Source organism: Toxorhynchites rutilus, chromosome 3 (assembly GCF_029784135.1).
Source record: "Toxorhynchites rutilus septentrionalis strain SRP chromosome 3, ASM2978413v1, whole genome shotgun sequence".
Lineage (NCBI taxonomy): Eukaryota > Metazoa > Arthropoda > Insecta > Diptera > Culicidae > Toxorhynchites > Toxorhynchites rutilus.
In genome coordinates, this window is record NC_073746.1 from 288,354,089 (window position 1) to 288,374,298 (window position 20,210).

Sequence of the window (20,210 nt, forward strand, 5' to 3'; positions counted from 1 at the left end):
ACTGAAACACACTTTAGCATCAAAGAGATTCTTTTTCTTTCATGAATGCACCCTTATACACATGAAATTTGTGACATGCCTGAAATCTTTATGGCAGCGATAAAACAGTCATTTCAGTTCGTAGAAATTTGAGACTATGCTAACGCTTCTAATTCTAAAATCCCATGTGCTGGAGGACATCGAAACACTGAACTACATTTGTGTCACATTGAATGAATAAGCTTTATTGTAAACTGATGAAAGTTTATAATTATAGTGCGATGAACAAACAACTCGGTGCCATGGAAGGGGAGGTTAAACTCATTGATACGTTTTCTTCTGGTAGACAAGACTACAAAACGTCCCAAACGACAGTAAACTCACTTTTGTTTCTCGTATACAGTCAATCTCAAAATTAAGTATACATATCGTGCTGGTTTGTTATTTTTGAGTTTTTCGGGGTTGAAAAGTAAATAAATAAATGCGACTTATCGATCGTAAAATCGATCCATTTTACTCTCATGTAGTGATAAGAAAAAAATTAAACTGGTCACATTTCTACCTCATATTTTGAAAACAAACAAAAAATCTCCAATTAAGACGTGGCAAAATTGGATGTACAGTTCAAGTTTTTCTTAAAAAGAAAATTGAAATCAGTTCAGAAATGTTAACAGATACTAAAACTCAATTCCCCTAGTATTTGGTATGGCCCCCTTTTGGCGTCCAGCACTTCCTGCAAGCACCGAGGCGAGATTTCTGGTCACTGTAGACGGAAGTGCCTCCCAGATCTCCGTAATCGTCGTTTTGAGCTCCGCTGTGTTCTCTGGATTTTTATTCTTCAGAAGGTTCTTGATTTCGCACCATAGATACTCAATAGAGTTCAAGTCCGGTGATTGCGGAGGTATTTTGAGTAGATTGGAACATTATAGAACAGGCATATCCTCACCACGAAGTTAGTTTGCTTCGTGTCATTATTTTGTTGAAAGTAGTAAACATGATGGCGACCCAATTTCTGAATGGGAGACTGCAGGTTACGTTTCAGGAAGATCAATTAAGCAATTTTCGCAGAATCGCAGAATCAATAAACTTCATAGTTCCAGTACCAGAATCCGCCAATGTAACATACATCAACTGACTACCGCCGCCGTGTTTTACTGTGGTAACCAAATGCTGAATCTGAAGCACCGATCCTGGTTTCCCCCACGCCATCCGACTTCCATCTGATTCATGGAGATTGGTTTTCGGCTCATCCGTATAAAAGACCTTGTTCCAGAACTCCTTAGGTCTGTTTACATATGCCTTAAGCGGACCATTTGAGAGCATAATGACAACTGAAAATGGCCGACAACGCAGAAATCCGGATTTTCAGATTTTTGGGCATCAATATCGTGACGTTTCAAATGGATGCATGATGTTGACGTTTTACCTCACGGACTTCCAGACTGAGTTGCCAGATTTGCAAGCGGACATTTAATTTCTGTTAGTCTTTTTGCGATTGCAATTAAAATTTATAAACTTCTGAAATTGTAGAAATCAGGAATGAAAGCATTACATGTCTGTCCAATTAGAAAAATGTCGCATGAAAAGTAAATTACTATACTTTAAATAGCAAAATACAGTACTTTTCACGATACAAATCAGAACCCCAAAGTGAACTGACAATGTGATGGTAAGAAAGTGAATGAAAATTACCAACGTGTTAGGAATTTTTAAACGTTGAACTCGGTCATTCTTTGCGCTAGCGAATGCACTTTAGTCTAAGTTGTGTGTTTCTTCACACTCCGCTATAAAATGTGTAGAACAAGAAGATCTGGGAAAATTACAGATGAAAAAACATAATGTGTTAATTCAAGCTACAGTAGAATTCCGATTATCCGCGGAATAGTCAGGCAAACTTACCGCGAATGACGAAAATCGCGGATGACCCATTAAAGGACTAAAAGAGTGATGCAAACACGAAAAAAAGATGTTTCAATATAAAAACTATGTTTTACTAATACAGAAATCATTAAACTATCCATCTATAACGTCGTGTACACCTGTGGCTAACTAATGTAAAAGTCATGACCACAACAAAAGAGCCTGGGCCTACTACTCACTAACAAATTCCAGAAAGGCCTATTAATTTACTATGGAACTCGCAGTCGCGAATAATCCACAGGGCGGATCACCCGCTCGCGGATAATCGGGTTTCTACTGTCAAACCCGGCCAACACGACCTCTCAGATTGTTTCTGTATTCTACTCTCTGGACGGTATCTGTGCTGACAGGTCTTTTAATGATGCCGGCTACTTCGGTTGTCAATTGAGGAACGTTTGTTTCAGGTTTTTTTCGCATTGTTCGACAAGCGAGAGTTCCTTCGAGATGGAGGTGAGTAGAGGGCATAAAAAAATTACCCGTTCATCATCAGAAGATAGGATCCGTTTGCGTTCTCTACCGGGATATTTTCCATGGTTCCTTTGTATTTTTTTAATGATTTTCTTTACTGTAGGGTGGGTTCTTGCGACAGTAGCTGCTATTTCCCGCAATTTCGTTTCCCGACAAGTCTTACTTATTATCATTGTACGTTTAACAATATCTATTTCTTTCCTCTTACTTGCCATTTTTGTAAAAAACTAGGACCCGAAATCTTCGAAGGTGAAAAAAAACCGACTCTACTCTCAGTAGCTTCGCTTCGACTAGAACGAAATTTTTTCGTCCATATAAAGAGGAACGAAAACATGATTTCTGATGCAAAAAATAAGTTACCCCATCAATGGACCGTTTATTGTCTACTCATCGTGAACTCAAACTAACGAACTTAGACATTTATCAAGTATGCTCATATGTTAAACCACGTTGAACTCAAAAATCGATGCATGCACACGTACATGGGAGAGAGAAAGGTAGGAATGAATTCGTTTTGGGGGAAGTCGCTTCAAAATGCAATGAGGACAATTTAACTGGGAAGAATGAAATGATATAGTCGAGTTGGTAGAGCGAGATAGCGACTAAACGCCCGACTGATTGTTTAGTCGTTTTGGCGAAGAAACTGCGTGAAGAAGTCAAAAGTCATTACTAACTAAATAAGGATATAGCCAGTCAGCTAGTCAGCTGACTATCCTCAGTTGACTATGACTATGCAGAGCCCTGTAAAAAACTTTTTCAAACATCTACAAAAAACAAAAAACAACACTGCCCAAGCAGTGGTGAGGTGTTGACGTCACAAACTGACGGAAAAAAGTATGCTAATTCGCACAGAACTTACTAAAAAGGTTAATTTGTTTGGAGAAATTTAATAGAATGGAGATTGTTTTCATATTTTGACGTAGGACTACGTTTTTCATTTCTATGTGTTAAATCAAATCAAAGTGTTAAATCAAAGTTTCGAAAACGTGAGCGTTACGCCGGAGATCGAAATTTTGAGGGTTAATAGCTGTTAAACAACTGAACTAAATGGTATGATAAACACTTCATTCGAAAGATAAAATGTCTACGCGTTATATACTTGTTACTTTTTGATCCAAAAACTTGATTCAATAGCTATAAAATTGCCTCCAAAAAAGGCTATTGAAATCACCAATCGGTATATGAGCGAGCGCCGCTCGGAAATCCACTCAGTTATAATTGAACAGCGATTGGAGCATGTTGTCGCTGTTGTTGTGGAGCTAACTTCGTTCATCATGAAGGCGCTGATGAACAGTGTCACCAGGAGCCTGTTTGTGCAGCTTAGGCCAGAAGGGAATCCATCAGGAGAAGAGTGATGCCACTGAAAAGGCGACCAAGAAAGTACCAGCATCGAAAATTGGTTCCGCTTGAGGCATCGGAGCAGCCACCACACATACACACATAAACGCGCGCAACCCTTCGAGAAGAATCCGGAAAAAAGTGATCGTTCCTGAAAAATAATCTGTCAGTTCCCCTTGGAATTGAAAATTACATTCAAGCGAAAGAAAATAAACTCTATTTTAATGTTTTCTATCCATATAATACTGCGACCAAATACAATTGGTTTTGCGATGTTTCAATCATGTGCAATTAACAGGTGGTTATCGAGTTAACATTATCCACTGGTGGACTTCGAGAAGAGTCGAGAAGAATCCGGAAAAATGTTATCGTTCCTGAAAAATAATCTGGCAGTTTCACTTGGAATTGAAAATAACATTCAAGCGAAAGAGTTTATTTTAATGTTTTCTATTCATATAATGCTGTGGCCGAATACATTTTGTTTTGTGAAGAAAGCAACCAAGAGTAACGGCATTGAAAATTGGTTCCGGTCGAGGCATCAGAGCAGCCGCCACACACATACACGCGCGCAACTCTTTTCGTTTGCTAGTTATCGAGCAGAATCCAGAAAGCTGTGATCGTTGCTGCAAAATAATCTGCCAGTTTCTTTTGGAATTGAAAGTTACATTCAAGCGAAAGAGTTTATTTTAATGTTTTCTATCCATATAATACTGCGACCAAATACAATTGGTTTTGTGATTTGTCAATCAAGTGCAGTAAGCAGGAAAGCTGAAGATTGTTCTTCCCCATCAGTAGAATAATTTCCTATCCAATATTGGATGCATGAAACCTTGTGCCTCCAACGTAACGCTCTCGTTTTCGAAGTCCCCCAAATATTCATTTATTCATTCATTCAGAATGGATTCAGATTAAACATCAAACAAATGATCACTAAACCAACGATAGTCCTACGTCACCCTTGCGGTTAAACCATAGATATAACCCACTTGCTGTTTTTGGAAAAGATAATTAGCAAAAAACTTTTCTTGCGTGCATAGTTAGTTAAATGTGTGTGTTATCAATGTGCATCAAAAGAAGAAATCTCGCGTAACTTTTGAAAAGGTCCTATGTAACAAATGTAAACAAATCGAGTTAATGGATGCACGCTATTAGTTTTCAATCATTGAATGCATTACAAAAACAATCGTTCACGTATCTATCTTCTTCATCTTTTAATCGCCGATGCAAAAAATATCCAATGTACAGATTCGGATTTTAAGCACTCGGCTGTTACTTCAGACGCCTCTTTCCTCCGACACTCGAAACGTCCAAAGTAACAAAGCAATCAAAACAACACGAAGTCGTACTTCGGTCGTTTTGAGTTTTTGTTTCTTTCAGGTGTTGTTATCTATGTTAGTGCAATTCAACGAGTGATGACAATAATAATCTGTCTTTAGAATGAATACTGATGTTTCGATTGTTCTTCAGTAGTTAGTTTCAAAATCTTATCGTGAAACGTAATATGTCCAATGTGCAAACAGGGGCAGTCAAAACGTCCAATGTAACATTTTTCGCTCCGAGGCTTCAAATTTAAGCTCAAATCACGGAACAACTGTTACGGTTGGTTTTTCAGAGTTATTATTGACTGCTAGTGGTAAAAGTAGTGATAAAGATCGATACCTTTTAAGACAATTCGCGGAATAATGTTCGGGTCTTCAACTTCATTTTTCTCGAGTTGACGAAAATGTTACATTGGACCTTTTCAAAAGTTACGCGAGAAATGTATTCAAGATATTTTGTATCAAATAAATGGAGAGTACTATCGAGTGGCATGTGCACACTCAATTTTGCGATAGACTGTAGATAGCAATCTAGGACATTTTGGCATCGTCATACCTTGCGACAATGTTTACTTTCTATAAAAATTCTTCCAGCTTATCTTTTTTTGCTCAGTCTCTGAGTCGCCGAAAAGTCATTTTATAAAACGGCACGCGTCAAATGCGTATATGTGTTTCGTTCCATGAATCGGTCTGAACCGTAACGTTGATGAAAACTACCAATCAAACGATAATGTTTAATATGATGATGATGATGATGAATAACCGCTACTATACCAGACACGCCAAACTCTCGTACAGAATAAAAAAAATGCTAGGCACTGTGGGGAGTGCACACACGCACGCATACATGACCTGACCGTCAGCGGCGCTCGGTTGGAGTAAAATGGAAAGTACAGTCTAATATCTGAGTCGGCCAATGTGAAGGTTTGGTGTGCCACGTACGTGTCGAAAAAAAATCAATAATTTATAAATTATAGACATGTGAATCGGTGCCCCATGCGATATTGATTGAATCTGTACCCCACATATTGTTCTCACCCTTCAACGCCATTGAGCGCCATTTCCAAGAGCTGATGGGTGGAGAGAGTTAGGTTCCCGTTTGTTTACTAACGGTGAAGTGGACACGGAACCTGATAAATGTTTCCATGGTCAGCGAGAACCCGCTTCTGTTTAATAATCGAAGAGTAATAAAGTAGTTACTGGTGGAATGTGAATAAGTAATCTGCGTATGAGGTTAGAATTTGAAAGATTTATCAGAGCAACTGATTTTCGCCAATCCTGACGAAGAGGGGCGGGATTCGACTTGACCTTCGGAACAAAAAGGTACGGATTTGTATAGTTCGGCAACCGCTGCAGGTTCGGCGACCTCACCGCATACGAACTTCTTGATGAGGGTTAGCGTTATCGTTTGCGTGACTGTGTTGAAGAGATCTTGACAGCTGAAAGTGAGATTCCTAATGAGGTTTGGGATCGGAATTGTAACGTTCAAGCAAAAACTTACAGGTTTTCTGGGTGGAAATCTGTGTTTGAATTATTATTTGTTTTAGTGCATTCGTTCGGTTGAGTAGTGTAAACTCGTAGAAATTGGTTTTCGTCCAAATAATTTGCTATGGAATTGAACTGAGTTGCCACGATAGCTATGGGAGCTTGATGGGTCTTCTGAAGCAAATGGTCGATGCTGGCGATAAGTAAAGCCTTTCCTTCAGAATAGGTTGTACCCTTTCCGAATTCATCGATCAGAACTAGGGATTTCGACGTAGTGTTCAATAAAATATTGGACATTTGGTAGAGTTCGCCCATAAACGAAGATTTTCCACTGAAAATAGATTCAGGGTAATCGAGACGGGTGTAAATTGAATCCAACAAGCCAATCGTGGCGGACTCTGCAGGGACAAAACAACCAATATGTGCCAAGTAGCAAATTAGTGCTATCTCCTTCAGGTAAATTGTCTTTCCAGTGGATTTATTTGACGCATAAATGTTCACAAACTTTTCAATTTGAGAAGTGATGTCAGTATCGTTTGGACGGTATGTTTTAAATTGCTCCAGTAGCGGATGCCTGCCCTGCTTGATCTGCAAGATTTTTTCATCAATTACCTTCGGGCGTACGTAGCTTTGGCTTTCGGCTACCGAAGCGAAGGCCAGAAGAACATCCAGTTTAGCGATGAATTTCAGAACCATCAGTAGCTCGGGCATCACTTGATTGATGTAATTTACCAATTTGTCATGGATCGCAAGTTCACGATTATTTATAGCTGCCAAAATATCACTGTACTGGATATTGAGTTCTCTACAAACATTATTCTGGAAGTATATAGTAGTGTCTGATTGAAGAACTAAGTCCATCGCAGATTGCTCCAGAATTCCAGGCTGCCTCAAATCGTCGATATAATTGGTACTAAATACAAATCCATAGCTGGGGAGATACGTCACATAAAGATCATCAACATCGATGGGGAGATGTTCTAAGTCTAAACGGGAACTTTCCAGTAAGGCCATTTGAGTTTCATCAATGCTGCTCCGCATACGATCGAGCTCCTGGTCGACCCCCCTTTTAACAGTGAATTTGTTGTCTTGTTCACCTTTTTCCAAATCAATTATTTTATCCACGGAAAAGAGCAGTTGTTTGAGAGTATTGTTGGGTTCTGCGACAAACTTAAAAAGCTCCTCAATGGGTCCTTCATGAAGAAAAGCTTCATCGGATGAGAAACAGAGCTTGCAAAGTTTGCACAGCAAATAAGCGTAGTAAACATTTTTCTTGAATGATTTCCAATCACTATTTTTTGCCACTTTTGTGACAATCTTCCTGTATGACATTTGAATTTTTGACAAGTTTCCTATTAAATCTCTCATTTCCCGTACAACCCCTGAATTGCATGGTTTACTGAGCCATTGAACCGTATTCAAACGTTGGTTAAGTTCACGCAGATCGCGCACAGGTTGTTGCATCGTCACTTTCAACTCCTCCCTTCCGATTTTGGACGAGCATCTGTTGAGCAAATCGTACAGTGAACACGAACTGCTACCCAGAAATCTTTTGAATCCCGAGGGATGCAATCGTGAATTGAATATCTGTAACGCTTGGAACGTAAGCTCATCGATGATCATTTGCGAACTAGGTGTTACGATATTGATCCTTGTCACCACGGGGCAATTGTCTTCCGATGCGATGCGATCCAGCAGTGTAAGCAAACATCCAACCGCATGAACCAGCAATTCCTGATCAAACGGAAGAACACTTTCTATGAACATTCGGCGATCGTTATCGGAAGCCTGTGCCGGCATTCCCGGAAGGTTTGTAGCAAGTACTTTCGCAATACTGGCCTTAAGCGCGTTAGGTCCAAAGTCACAGATGCGCGCCTTCTCGGAAGGTTCAATCTTTCCAGCATTGAAATGTTTCATTCTCGTGCCTTCCGGCAGCTCTAACAACTCTGGAATGTCGTCTAAGAAATGCTTCGATCCGCTTATCAGACAGAACAAAGGACCGTACTGACGAACAAGGTTCTTGAGCAAAGCATACTGGGGGCGTGGTTCTGCTGCCTGCTGAATAGCACAAATTTCCAACTGATCAATATCGTAGTAGGCTGCAGCTAGGATTCCGGAGCTCCAGCAAAGGGAAAGGATTTTGCTTTCTCCTGTCGAACTCTCGAATTCCGGATCCATTGGTAACCCTACAAAAATCAGACAGAGAGGAGGTGTCGTACAGTGTGAAAAGAATTGCAAACGAACTGGTTTTGAAAATGATCAAACACGCAACGAAGCAAAGTCATTTCCAGCGAATAGTCCCACTAGCTAGCCTGCATCTGACCCTGAATCTCTGGGAGGTTCAGTCACAACACTTGCGCACAACGCGCAAGAAATCAATTTCCTATACATTATGCAATCAACTGCAACAACTGGCGACATTCGATCGGCATCTTTCGCTTAAATCGTATTTAGTTGTATTTCAATGTTCACTGAAGGGTGGTTATGCAAATTTTAAGCGATACCTTGCACTTGTTACGCTGATCTATTATTTATTAACAATTACTAGTAACGTGTACAAGTTCAAAGCCGGGACGGGTTGACCACCACTACCCGAAACGTGTCACGAACAGAGAATGATATCCAGCAATCAATTAATTCGCTCCGAAGACCGTGAGTTGCACACCGTTCACTTTGCATCAGTGCAGAAGTTGCTCTCGACTGTCGCGTCATGCAATGTAGCTTTGCTTGACCATTCGGGGTTCGAAAAAGCTAATTCATCCTACTCAGTTTGTGTTCTTCTCGACTGAATCCCGGATGTTTCGATGATGATGAGATGACACGGCCTATTTGGGGCAGATTGAAGTCATTAACCTATTAGTGCCCAGCGTATGAAATTTAATACGCAAAAAAGCCCGTTTTTTGAAAAAACTGTTTTTGATGAAACTAAAGTGTTAAGCGCATTTTAAATACCACATGACAATTCAAGAGTGTTTTTTTGTGTCAGTGTCATTTTATCTGTCATTTTTGTTGTTTTGTTTTGTATTGAAGCTTGCAAAGTTCGAGTTTAATGGAGTCGAGAAAGTAAACATAAATTTATCAAAGTTTTACCTCTTAAAGGATTCTAAATTGCTCAAATCTGTGACACAACACTACTAGATGAGTGTAAAAAATGATATCTAGCAAAAAATCTGAAGAAAATTATGAAACCACAAAAAAATCTATGTTTACTTTTGAGCGTATGAAATTTCATACGCTGTGCAACTACGGTATATTTTTTTCTCAATAGGATATATCAGCTTCCCGATAATCCAGAGGAGCTGTACAATTATCTGATTGATTTGGACGACGACGCTTTCGAAAATCTAGTATCAACAAATGACATTAACTTTGTCATCGTGCCCCCAAGCGGCGGAGACAGCGATGTGGATGCTGGAGATAGTGACTCGGAGGACGGCCCTTCCGGTTTTGGCAAACAAGTGAATGTCGAGAGCAACATTGAACGAGGCCAATCACAAGAATACTCCTCGTACAGCAGCAAGAAGCGGAGAGCCAGACACTGGGAAAAATGACCTTAAATTTGGATGCAGATGCAGCCGTTGTTCTTGAAGGACATTCACCTGATCTTAGTGATCTCTGCTCGAAACATAAATGGCCTGCCGTTCATATGTTCCATCACCTATTCGACGCAGATTTCGTCGGACTAATCACCACAAAGACGCACTGCTAAGAGGAGATACAAGATTCCGTGTGACCGTACCGGATATGTACAAATTTCTAGGAATTGAACCGTGGGACAATTAAGCGTAGAACGGCAGTACATGAAAGTGCTAATAAACCATGAAAATGGTTGTTGAAGTTGAATTTTATGAAATAAAATCGTATGTACGTACGTATTCAAATAATTTCTATTTTTGATACTGTATCGGCTCAGCGTGTTAAATATCATACGTCAGATATCTCAACTTCCAAAGAACTCCAAACCAAAATATTGCGTTTCCCCCTCGTTTCGGGACAAACCTTTATGGACTAGAAAGTTTCATGCCATTTGGATCAAGTTTTTGTACACCTGGGCAGTAATGGGTTAAAGTTATTTAATCGATTCGTCCTGTCTGGTGCTTGTCGAATAAAAGAGGAAAATACACTCTTGTAAGCTTTGACCGATTTGATCTGATTTTCATTCACGCGACTATAGGTTATTTGCAACTATATAAGTCAAAACATTCCATTACCGAAGAAAATAGCGCAAGAGAGATTCATGTCAAACACAATACGAATGTCATTTATCCATTTATACTTCTTTCCATTTCATGAACTCGATAACCAAATACGAGAGCAAGATTTTGAGAGTGTGGGGACGAAACATGAAAATTGACTCTCCTCTCCTCAGTCGCTTCGCTTCGAGTAGGACTACTTCGGCATTCGTTGTCAACATGACTAATTCATGTCATTTCTAGTCAATTCAATCCTAGCAAATGGTTAATCTAATTGGCATGACGAATGAATACAAATCTTCCTCTTCATTCAACCTGACCACTATTACTCCACCAGGTGGAGTCCACCCTGACATGTACCTCGTTGCCCGCGTACACAATATTATTTCAAGGTCCATATAAAGTGAAACGGAAGCTTGATTTCTGATGCAAGAAATTAGTTACACAATTAATGGAGGACCCCATTGTTTATTCACCGTGAACTCAAACATCGGTACATGCACAACGTGAATACAATACCAGGTCATACAAATGAAACACAAATTTCTACATTACTCGAGAATTAATCATGAAAATGAAACCAAATTTGGCATGTGGAGGTTTTAGGGTGCAATCAATGTTTTTATGGGGGCTAGACACTCCACCCCCTCTCTAGGGGGGAGCTGCCATACAAATGAAAGACAAAATTCTGCATAACTCGAAAACTCGAAAGCAAATGGAGCCGAATTTGGCATGCGAAGGTTTTAGGGGAAACGAACCGTTTCTATGGTGAATAGACACTCCTCCCCTCTCTCTGAGGGAGGGGAAGACTGCCATGCAAATGAAGCATACATTTCTGCATAATTCAAGAACTAATCAAGCAAACGGAACCAAATTTGGCATTTGGAGGTTTTAGAGGGCAAGAAACATTTCTAAGGTAGTTCAACACTCCTCCCACCTTTCTATGGGGGACTGCCATAGAAATGAAACACAAATTTCTGCATAACTCGAGAACTAATCACGCAAATGAAACAAAATTTGGCATATGGAGGTTTAAGGAAGCGATAAATGATTTATGGTGGTTTGGCACTCCTTTCCCTCTCTGAAGAGGGGGAGGGGGGAATTGCTGCAGAACTGGAGAACTAATCAAACAAATGGAATCAAATTTAGTATATTTTAGGGATCGATAAACGCTTCTATGGTAGTTCGACACTCCTCCCCCTCTCTAAAGGGGGGCTCCAATACACATGAAACACAAGCTTCTGCATAACTCGAGAAATAATCAAGCAAATGGAGCCAAATTTGGGCTGTAAGGGTTTTTGGGTAAGAGAAATGTTTCTATGATGGTATGACACCCCTTCCTCCTCAGGAAAGGAGAGGGGGTCCATATAAATTATGCACATATTTCAACCAAACATATTCCAACCAAACATGACAATTAAAATTTTTCGAAAAACTCTGAATGAAAATGGGAAAATTCGAAATATTCAATTCGCATGTGTTCTACAATTACATATTGACAAGCGTTGTTAGTCCATTTGATGTTTGCGGTAACGAAATTGATCTTCGTTCAAAACTGGAAATGGATTTTAATGTGATAAAACGCACTCCTATATCGTCTTCTATCTATATAAATAAAACTGGATCGCCGAATGTGTTGATAAGAGCAAAACTCGAGAAAGGAATTGTCCGATTATGGCTGTCTTCATTCTATCATATTTTCTGTATCAAACATTTATTCCATGTAACGGAGAAACATGTTATTTGCAAGTGGATGAAGAATCTTACACGAGAATTGTGTCTGATATTATAATGTCGAGTTTTGGTAGAAGTACTGAACTTTTATAGTAAAAAATAATTTTAAAGGGCAGATTAGAAGATCAACCATGAACGTGCGCTTAGTAAGAAAATGTGGATGTGATAACGAAAAACAAATTTTGGGCGGGACGAAGTTTGCCGGGTCAGAGAAAGAAACGAATTCAGCCTGGGGAGTCACTTCAATATGCAGGGAAGTTCATTTGTCGGTTAAGAATGAAATGAGCACGGAGCGTCGTTAGAACAGTTAGCGACGAGACTTTTGATTTATGTTGACGGAGAACTGCTGGAAGAAGCAAAAACTCAGTTCCAATTGAATGCGAAGACCGATGGCTTCATAGTTCCCTGAGTCCTCAGTTGAATATGACTTTTCCGAGCCCTGGTGTGGAGACAATAAAGAGAAATCTTTGAAAGTGTTCTTGGCTACCCTAAACATAACATTCCAGACAGTAAAGGTTTATTAGTTTTATTTTATTCATTTATTTACAGCAGTGATTTTCAACCGGTGGGGAATTTGATCATTAAAAGGGGGAAATGGGCAAGGGAATATTGCACATATTCGATTCGATATTATTCGATTTGCAGGATCATAGCAAACCCAGGACTTTCCGATTGTGTTGAAATTGGAAATTATAATAATTTCGATGCGAGCCAGAGTATCGTTCGAAGGATTCATCTGCGAGAGGAATTTCAAAAGAAAGAAGAAAAGTTCATCAGAACCAAATCGGAATAATTTTGTCTGGCTATTTTGCCTTTAAAGCGCTATAAATTACCTTCATCTAACACAGAGCACAACCAGTTAGATAGTAAGACCCTGGGCCCTGGATAGAACGACGCCGGTAACGAAGCAATTCATTCGTCCATCGTATTGGTTGTACTCTAGGAGTGTCAGTGGAAATCAGAAACAGTTTTTGATTTCGCACTGACAGCTCATTCAGCTGTTGAGTCTAGTTATATTTTGTAAATATACAACTCAAACAATATTATTTTACATTGTGGCGCTCGATGGTGTAGTTTTAGGAAGCTGGATGATCCATTCTCGCACTTCTTCAACATTTAGCTCCTGAAGACCAATCGTTAAGACCGTTTATACTTTTTGACGTAGGACTACGTCTAACAGGAATATATGGAGGGTAAAATGAAAATCTAAACACTGAACATGTAGGAAATAATAGAAGATTCTGAACGCTCAGAACTCAACCATTTCTTTATAGATCGTTAAAATGATTGCATCAATTGAACAGAAATAGTTTTACGCATCCATCACTAAATATCTAGATAAGCGATTGAATTAATGTAACATTTCAAGCATTATTTTAATGCGCTAGAGTTACTAAAGTAACAGCGGAATACATTTTGAATGCATCAATACTACTGAAGTGTTTATGTGCTTATTGGTGGTTGGGAACTTTCCGATCGATCATTTTAAATCATTCAAATAGCTATAGTTGCCGCCAACACAGTCGATTTCTGATTTTCTGTTGCCGTTCTGCGAAAGGTGCTGCATGAAATAATTTGTAGATTATTTCAGTTGGAATGATGTTTTTAGGAGCATGGTGTATTTTTGCTAAGAGATAGTGAAAAACTACTTGGATGTTCAATAAGTTATTCAAATTGACAACCTTTGGTGTAGTCCTACGTCTCTCCGGTTATGTTCCCGACATAAATATGGTGATCATTACTGGGGATGAGAAATGGATTAACTACAACGATGATCACTTAGGGGGTCTTCGTAGCCACTTGGTTACGCGTTCGCTCACCAAGCGATCGATCGTGAGTTCAAACTCAGGGCCCTCAATTGACCATCTTTGTGTTGTTATAGAATAACTACGTCCACGCAACCATCATCAGCGATGGAAATCGATCCACGGTGGAACAAAGATCGATTCATCCGTACAACTGCTCTGCTCTGCATGAAACATCGGGCTGCTGTTCTATAAATAACCCAACAATGATCAATACCAACTGTCTCCGCTGTCCGGTCTGCTGAACAATGGAAGAACAGATAGAATACCCTTACGCCTAAATGGCTACTACTGTGTAATTTACCATAATGTAATGGAACAGAAAACTTAACGCCTAAATAGCTACTACTAACTACTGTGTAATTTACAATTTATAGAAACATAAACATATGTACATGTACACACTTAAAACCCGGCTCTGTTACAGCTAAAATGCTAATGAGCCTTATAAATGAATAAATGGGATAAAAAAAAAAAACGATGATCACTTGGGTTTGAACGAAAAAGATGAAAGCAGCATCTGTTCGTTGCAGCGTTGCCAAGTAAAATTTCCATAAATCAAGAAGCATAAAAATAAAAGAATCAGAAATAAATTAGGACTGCTTGGCGAGTGTGGTCCTAAACCGATTCGCTAAATCATTGAAATGTATAGTAAGCTGCTTTTACTGTGATTTTAATCAGTTGATGTGGTTCGTGAGTGTAAAAATAAACAAATCAATAGGTCAGATTAAAAAAAACTTTATTTTACATACTCGATAAACCCCAATAACTTCAAATAAATTTTATGAATAATTCTTGATATATAGAGAGTCAGTGGCCTTTTTCGTCGAAGGAAACTTCAGTAAGTGAGCTAATACAACTAGAGCGTTCGCTCTCGGTTCAACCCAGGTTTTTTACGCGGGAGATACGTACCTCGTAAAAAACCGCGTTAATTGGAAAATCCGCATAAAAAAACCCCGTGAATGGAAAATCTGCGTAAAAAAATCAAGGGTTTGTATCCGAGTCACGACAGCTTAGAATGTAGGACTACGCAATCTTTTGTTTTCAATTGGTTGTTTTATCATTTCGGGCATCATTTGCGAATACGTCGAAATTCCATAAATAGCTATTTAGTAAAAAGTTCCCGGGACCCGGAAAAGTTTTAATGGATTGCGTGGTTTTGTAGAATCATTTCGAGAAGCAACGATTCTTTCTTGCCTTTGCGAGAACAATACACTAATTGGTTATATGTCGTTATTTGTTTCTTTATATCAATGCACGCATTGCACTGAGTTTTTAACGAGAGGCATCAAACACGTGTCTAACAGATGCACACAGTTGCAGCGATAAAAATGAAACATCGAAACACACTTCATGTGAAATATTCGATAGCGTTCACAGCTTGAGGGAAAACATAAAACACAAAACGAGCAGAATAAGCGACTTTTGTTGTTTCGGGTACAGAAAGATTCTGATAATTTTCCTCAGAGGAGATGCAATACTTATATGCCAGCGACAGTTTACTCACTATGCAAGGGAGGAGTTTACTTCTAATATATTCTCTTTCCGCTATCCCCCTTCGTTGTTTCTATTCTAGCGGCTGCATAAGTTGCCCGTTATTGACAACTCTGTTCGGGAAAGCACACAAATGGACAGAACAAATGTATGGGGAAATGGGAATGCTTCAAATTTTCATCAATTTAAACCATATACAGACTATGGGATTGTAATGTATAGCATATCAAACAAATCTTAGAAAATTTTCGATTCGATTGGTATGCAAATCGTTAAAATCCGTTCGCAGCAAAAATAGTTATTAATGTTAACTTTATTTAATTAAAATGTGACCTGTTTCCTGATTTGGCACCCTTAATGTAAGACGTATTCCTACGTAAAATCTACGTGAGTATCGTGATAGAGTGCGGCACTAATTTCCGTCATTTCCGTAATTACCGTCATATGCTCTGACGGAGCATGAAGACGTAATGTGAGCGGAGTGAGAGAAGTAATATTGCTCTGGTCTTTTTTTACGCGGTAGCCGCGTAAGAAAAACCGCGTTAATTGGAAAAATCCGCGTAAAAAACCGCGCTAATTGGAAAATCCGCGTTAAAGCAAAAAAAAAAAAACAGGAAAAAGCAGGATTATTCCAGAAAAATCAGGCAAAAATTAATCTGGATATCTGGAAGCGTGCTAAATAGTGTGGATTATTCTGAAAAATCAGTAACACTGGCATTGTTGGCTATATGATAGAAGACGATACGGAGAAAACATTTGTCTCTTATACTTTTTGTTTGACAAGGAGGGTATTCAATTATTCAATTTTTAAAACTACTCTGAAGGTCAACCTTCAGGCGACACGTTTGTTTTGAAGTTTTGAAAGTTTCACCTTCAGAGTTGTTTTAAAAATTGAATAAATGATCACCCGCCTTGTCAAACAAAAAGTATTGGAGACAAATGTATTCTCCGCTGTTCGTATGATGCACAACTTCCAGCACGACTGAATATTCTCGAAAGCTATAAAATCCTAATGAAGCTCATTGTTTATCTTAGAATCAAGTCAACGGTCGATTGCTAACATTTACCGGTGTTAACTAAAACCCAGTTGAGCATCTGGCACTGAGCACTGCTCGAATTTCATTTGCAAATTCCATCACATCCCACAATGTTCACTATAAATGCGAGGTTTTGCCGCACCATTGGCTATACACGAGCATTTATTTATATTTGGAGTAAATTCTAAATGTCAGACAAGCTGCTAAAAATATTTATCAAAAATTGGTTAAAGTTGGAGTCCCTATAATTAGACTACACTCGATGGTACAATCCGTCGTTGTGATGCTCCCTGTCCAGAGCAACCGAATTCGGATGGAAGTAAATAAAGTTCGATACACCCCAACCGAAAACACACCGAGAAGGTGCGAAGGCTAAGTGTCGTTAAATTGCCTTGGCCGGTGTTTCTCATGGTCGCCAATTGTCATGGTTGATTGGAGATCATTTGGTACATTTGATTTTGTTGTAGAACCTTGTATCTGGTTTACACCAGAAAAAATTGTAGTAGTTATGTTTTGAACAACAATCTTATTTCATCCAAACAGCACTCACCAACACTATTTCGTTCCCCCCGAGGGTTTGTAAGCACTTTGAGCAGATCACTCTGGCCTCGAATAAGACAGCCATAAACTGTCCACAAACCGCGATATTGTTTTCGTCAACGCCGTTTGAAAAGGTCGAATAACGCGAAACGCTGCACTGGAAATTTCGTAAATCACGCGCGACAAACCCGTTACCCGCCGCCACCTTTTCTGTACACTAGAAATCGGATCTCTCAGCGAGCGACACGGATTCCATTCATTCAACCATAAACACAACTCGCAGAGTATGACAGCATCGGAGCAGGCGCGCTATCGAGGCACATACATGATTGGCTCGCTTGGTTTTGTTTTGTTTACATCCGTGCGGTGTGCTAGAGACGACGCCGACTGAGAAAGACGCTGTCATCGGATAGTACCTTGTCTCGCGAGGTCTCGTGCAAGGGTGAGGAGGAGGAAAAACTGTATCGTACAGATTTATTCACTACTGTCAGCAGAAACTGCGCACACAAACATTGAAGAAACTGGGAGCCACTTAATGAAACACAGTATTGCAGAGTAATATTATTTTTACTTTTTTGGCGTGCTCAAAACTACAAAATATTTGACTTAGCAATCGAATGTGTTATCAATTATAATATTTTGACGTAGGATTACGTCTTTCGGGAACATATTGTGGTACAAATTGAAAATCGAAAATCGAGCACATCGTGAAAATTGTCCAATTTCAAACGCTTATTGCTCAGTCATTTCACAATGGATTGATGAAATTTTTGCGTCAATCGATTTCGGCACTCCATAACAATTTTTTATATTGAAGAAAATAATATATGTCATGAAACTAACTATCGAACAATTGAAAAATCTCAACCCCTATCCTAAAGGAAATACCCACTTCTGATTGGACGAAATTGACGACACATGCGGCGGGTTCCTAACAGAGACATCAAAACCAAGCTGCCTGGGGGAAATCGACATTGCAAATATATGAAAGTAGGGGGAACTTTTGCTCCTACCCAAATGTGTTCCCTAACAGAGACATCAGAACATCAGAGACATCAGACCGATCATGCATTGTAAAAAAATTAGCACAAGTGTAAGTGTTAAATTGTATATGGTAACAGTTGTATTCAAAATGACTTGATATATGAAACGATTTATTTCAATTTTCATAAATAAAAACCAAGGTGTGTTCCCGCTTGAGAACGGGTCGTTTGGTTGAGGCTGTCTGTTTTGTTGTGTTCATTTTCACCCAAGGAAAGTTTATACGGCGAGACAAATTGGAGAAGTGAAGAAATATTAGAAATTTGATTTCCCATATGCTCTACATATAGTATTATATAGTATTATATATAGTATAGTATTAGGTGTTGTTAGTCCAATTAAAATTCGCATAGGGTTGAATAAACACTCAGAAAGTATAAATTATAAAAGAAAATTACCTTTTCCATTTCAAATATGCTTTCTGTATATTAAATTAACATGTTTATACTGATGAGAAAAATTGATAATTTTGTTCGGTATTGGTAATTATTTATATAACATTGCATTACATTATATTACATTGGTGAGTTTTTTTCTCATTATTTCATCCATACATAACATAGGAGGCATCTCGTCTAGGATCACAGAGGGCGGTTTTCTCAATCTCGTTCCACTTTGGTATCTTTTATCTGATTCTCACCATCCAACGACTGTTTATCATCTTCCTGTCATCATCACTCGGTAAACACAGGTGGAGTGGACAAACAATACCCAACAACCAAACAAAACGGCTCTTTTCAGGGTCATCAAATCATTATCAAAAAGTTTAACGATGTAATTCTTCACACATATCCAAAATCAATAGATGGCCTAACGGAATCCTACGTCAACTATGCGGTCGTGTCTCGGACACAACCCTCCTGTGGTTTTTTTTATCACGCCCTAAATTCTCTATTGCGTATGTATTAAAAATTGACTAGCTTCGAATGGCAACGGAAAAAAAATAAAAAAGATAACTTTATTGAACAACTTTTCTTTCACTTAAATCCTTCGTTTGTTAAGCCTTTAAAAAAAAAGTTGACGTCTCGCCGAGCGACCGGAACTGGAATCTTAATCATTGCCGATGAAAAGATGGATGTCGATATGTTCTTCAGCTTATTTTGTGGCCTTCTATTCCTATAATTTCATGGTGAAGCAAATGCCGTTTTGGCCATGAAATTATTGGAACCGATTCTGGGGGACGTTGGTAGGGTTGGCGGTCTTCAGTACAACGTTTATCTTCAGCATGTCCATCTCCTCCAGTGATCTCTTGGCATAGTGGGTCGGGGCCAGGTCCGGTAAATGTCCAATTTCTTCGTTCCGGGGTGCGAACAGAGCATCGAGCGCAGTTACTGGACTGTTTTCATCATGACTGCTGCAAACCAACTGATCACTGATAAAACACTATCAGATCAAGCAAAAGTTACACCGGGAGTCCTGAAAGACTCTCATGCTTTGTAGGTCTGCAAGGAGCTAGAGCTACCATCACCTTATTTTCATCATATCATTCCATTGCCTTCTTTTCATAATGACAGGATGTTGGATCCGGCAAAAACAGAACGAGTTTGCCGCATATCGCTTTTCCGGCCAAAGGTGCAGATGGCCGGCCAAATCGAGTATTTTTGGGGAACTTGGATATTTCCATGGTCTTGAAAATGTCTGCCACCTTCCCACTTCCCATCGCCGTGTAAAACTTCTGTCTCTGGATCTGCTTGAAGTCTGATTTTACGACGACTCGGGTTGGAAGGTTGTGGTTCCGCTTAAAAGTGCAAGTCATTTTTTCACCGTCGCTGCAGCTTCTGGCTTCCAATATTCCTCAATTCCTGGCTTCCTGGCAGTCGATAAACGTTCCCCGATCATTTCAATCATAAACTCGCT

The 20,210-nt window shown here is 39.2% G+C and overlaps 3 protein-coding genes across 3 annotated transcripts in view; 1 reads left to right on the forward strand and 2 right to left on the reverse strand.

The window, feature by feature from the left end:
• The window catches only part of LOC129780303 (phospholipid-transporting ATPase ID), a 145,255-nt gene extending 127,660 nt beyond the window's left edge, over positions 1 to 17,595 (reverse strand). Inside the window, exon 1 of the mRNA XM_055788407.1 lies at positions 17,323 to 17,595. The gene's annotated coding sequence lies outside the window, so the exon portion shown is untranslated. The remainder of the gene's footprint in view (positions 1 to 17,322) is intronic.
• Positions 6,233 to 8,689, reverse strand: LOC129780304 (mutS protein homolog 5-like). The gene is made up of 2 exons (XM_055788408.1): positions 6,526 to 8,689; positions 6,233 to 6,463 (listed from the first exon to the last, which is right to left on the reverse strand). Exons 1-2 carry the CDS (start codon positions 8,685 to 8,687, stop codon positions 6,259 to 6,261), a joined length of 2,367 nt encoding a protein of 788 aa, XP_055644383.1. The 5' UTR covers positions 8,688 to 8,689; the 3' UTR covers positions 6,233 to 6,258.
• On the forward strand, positions 9,178 to 10,314 carry LOC129780305 (uncharacterized). Its single transcript, XM_055788409.1, has 2 exons — positions 9,178 to 9,490; positions 9,778 to 10,314. The coding sequence occupies exons 1-2, from the start codon at positions 9,465 to 9,467 to the stop codon at positions 10,058 to 10,060; spliced, it is 309 nt and encodes a 102-aa protein (XP_055644384.1). The 5' UTR covers positions 9,178 to 9,464; the 3' UTR covers positions 10,061 to 10,314.
• Positions 17,596 to 20,210: the final 2,615 nt, after the last annotated feature.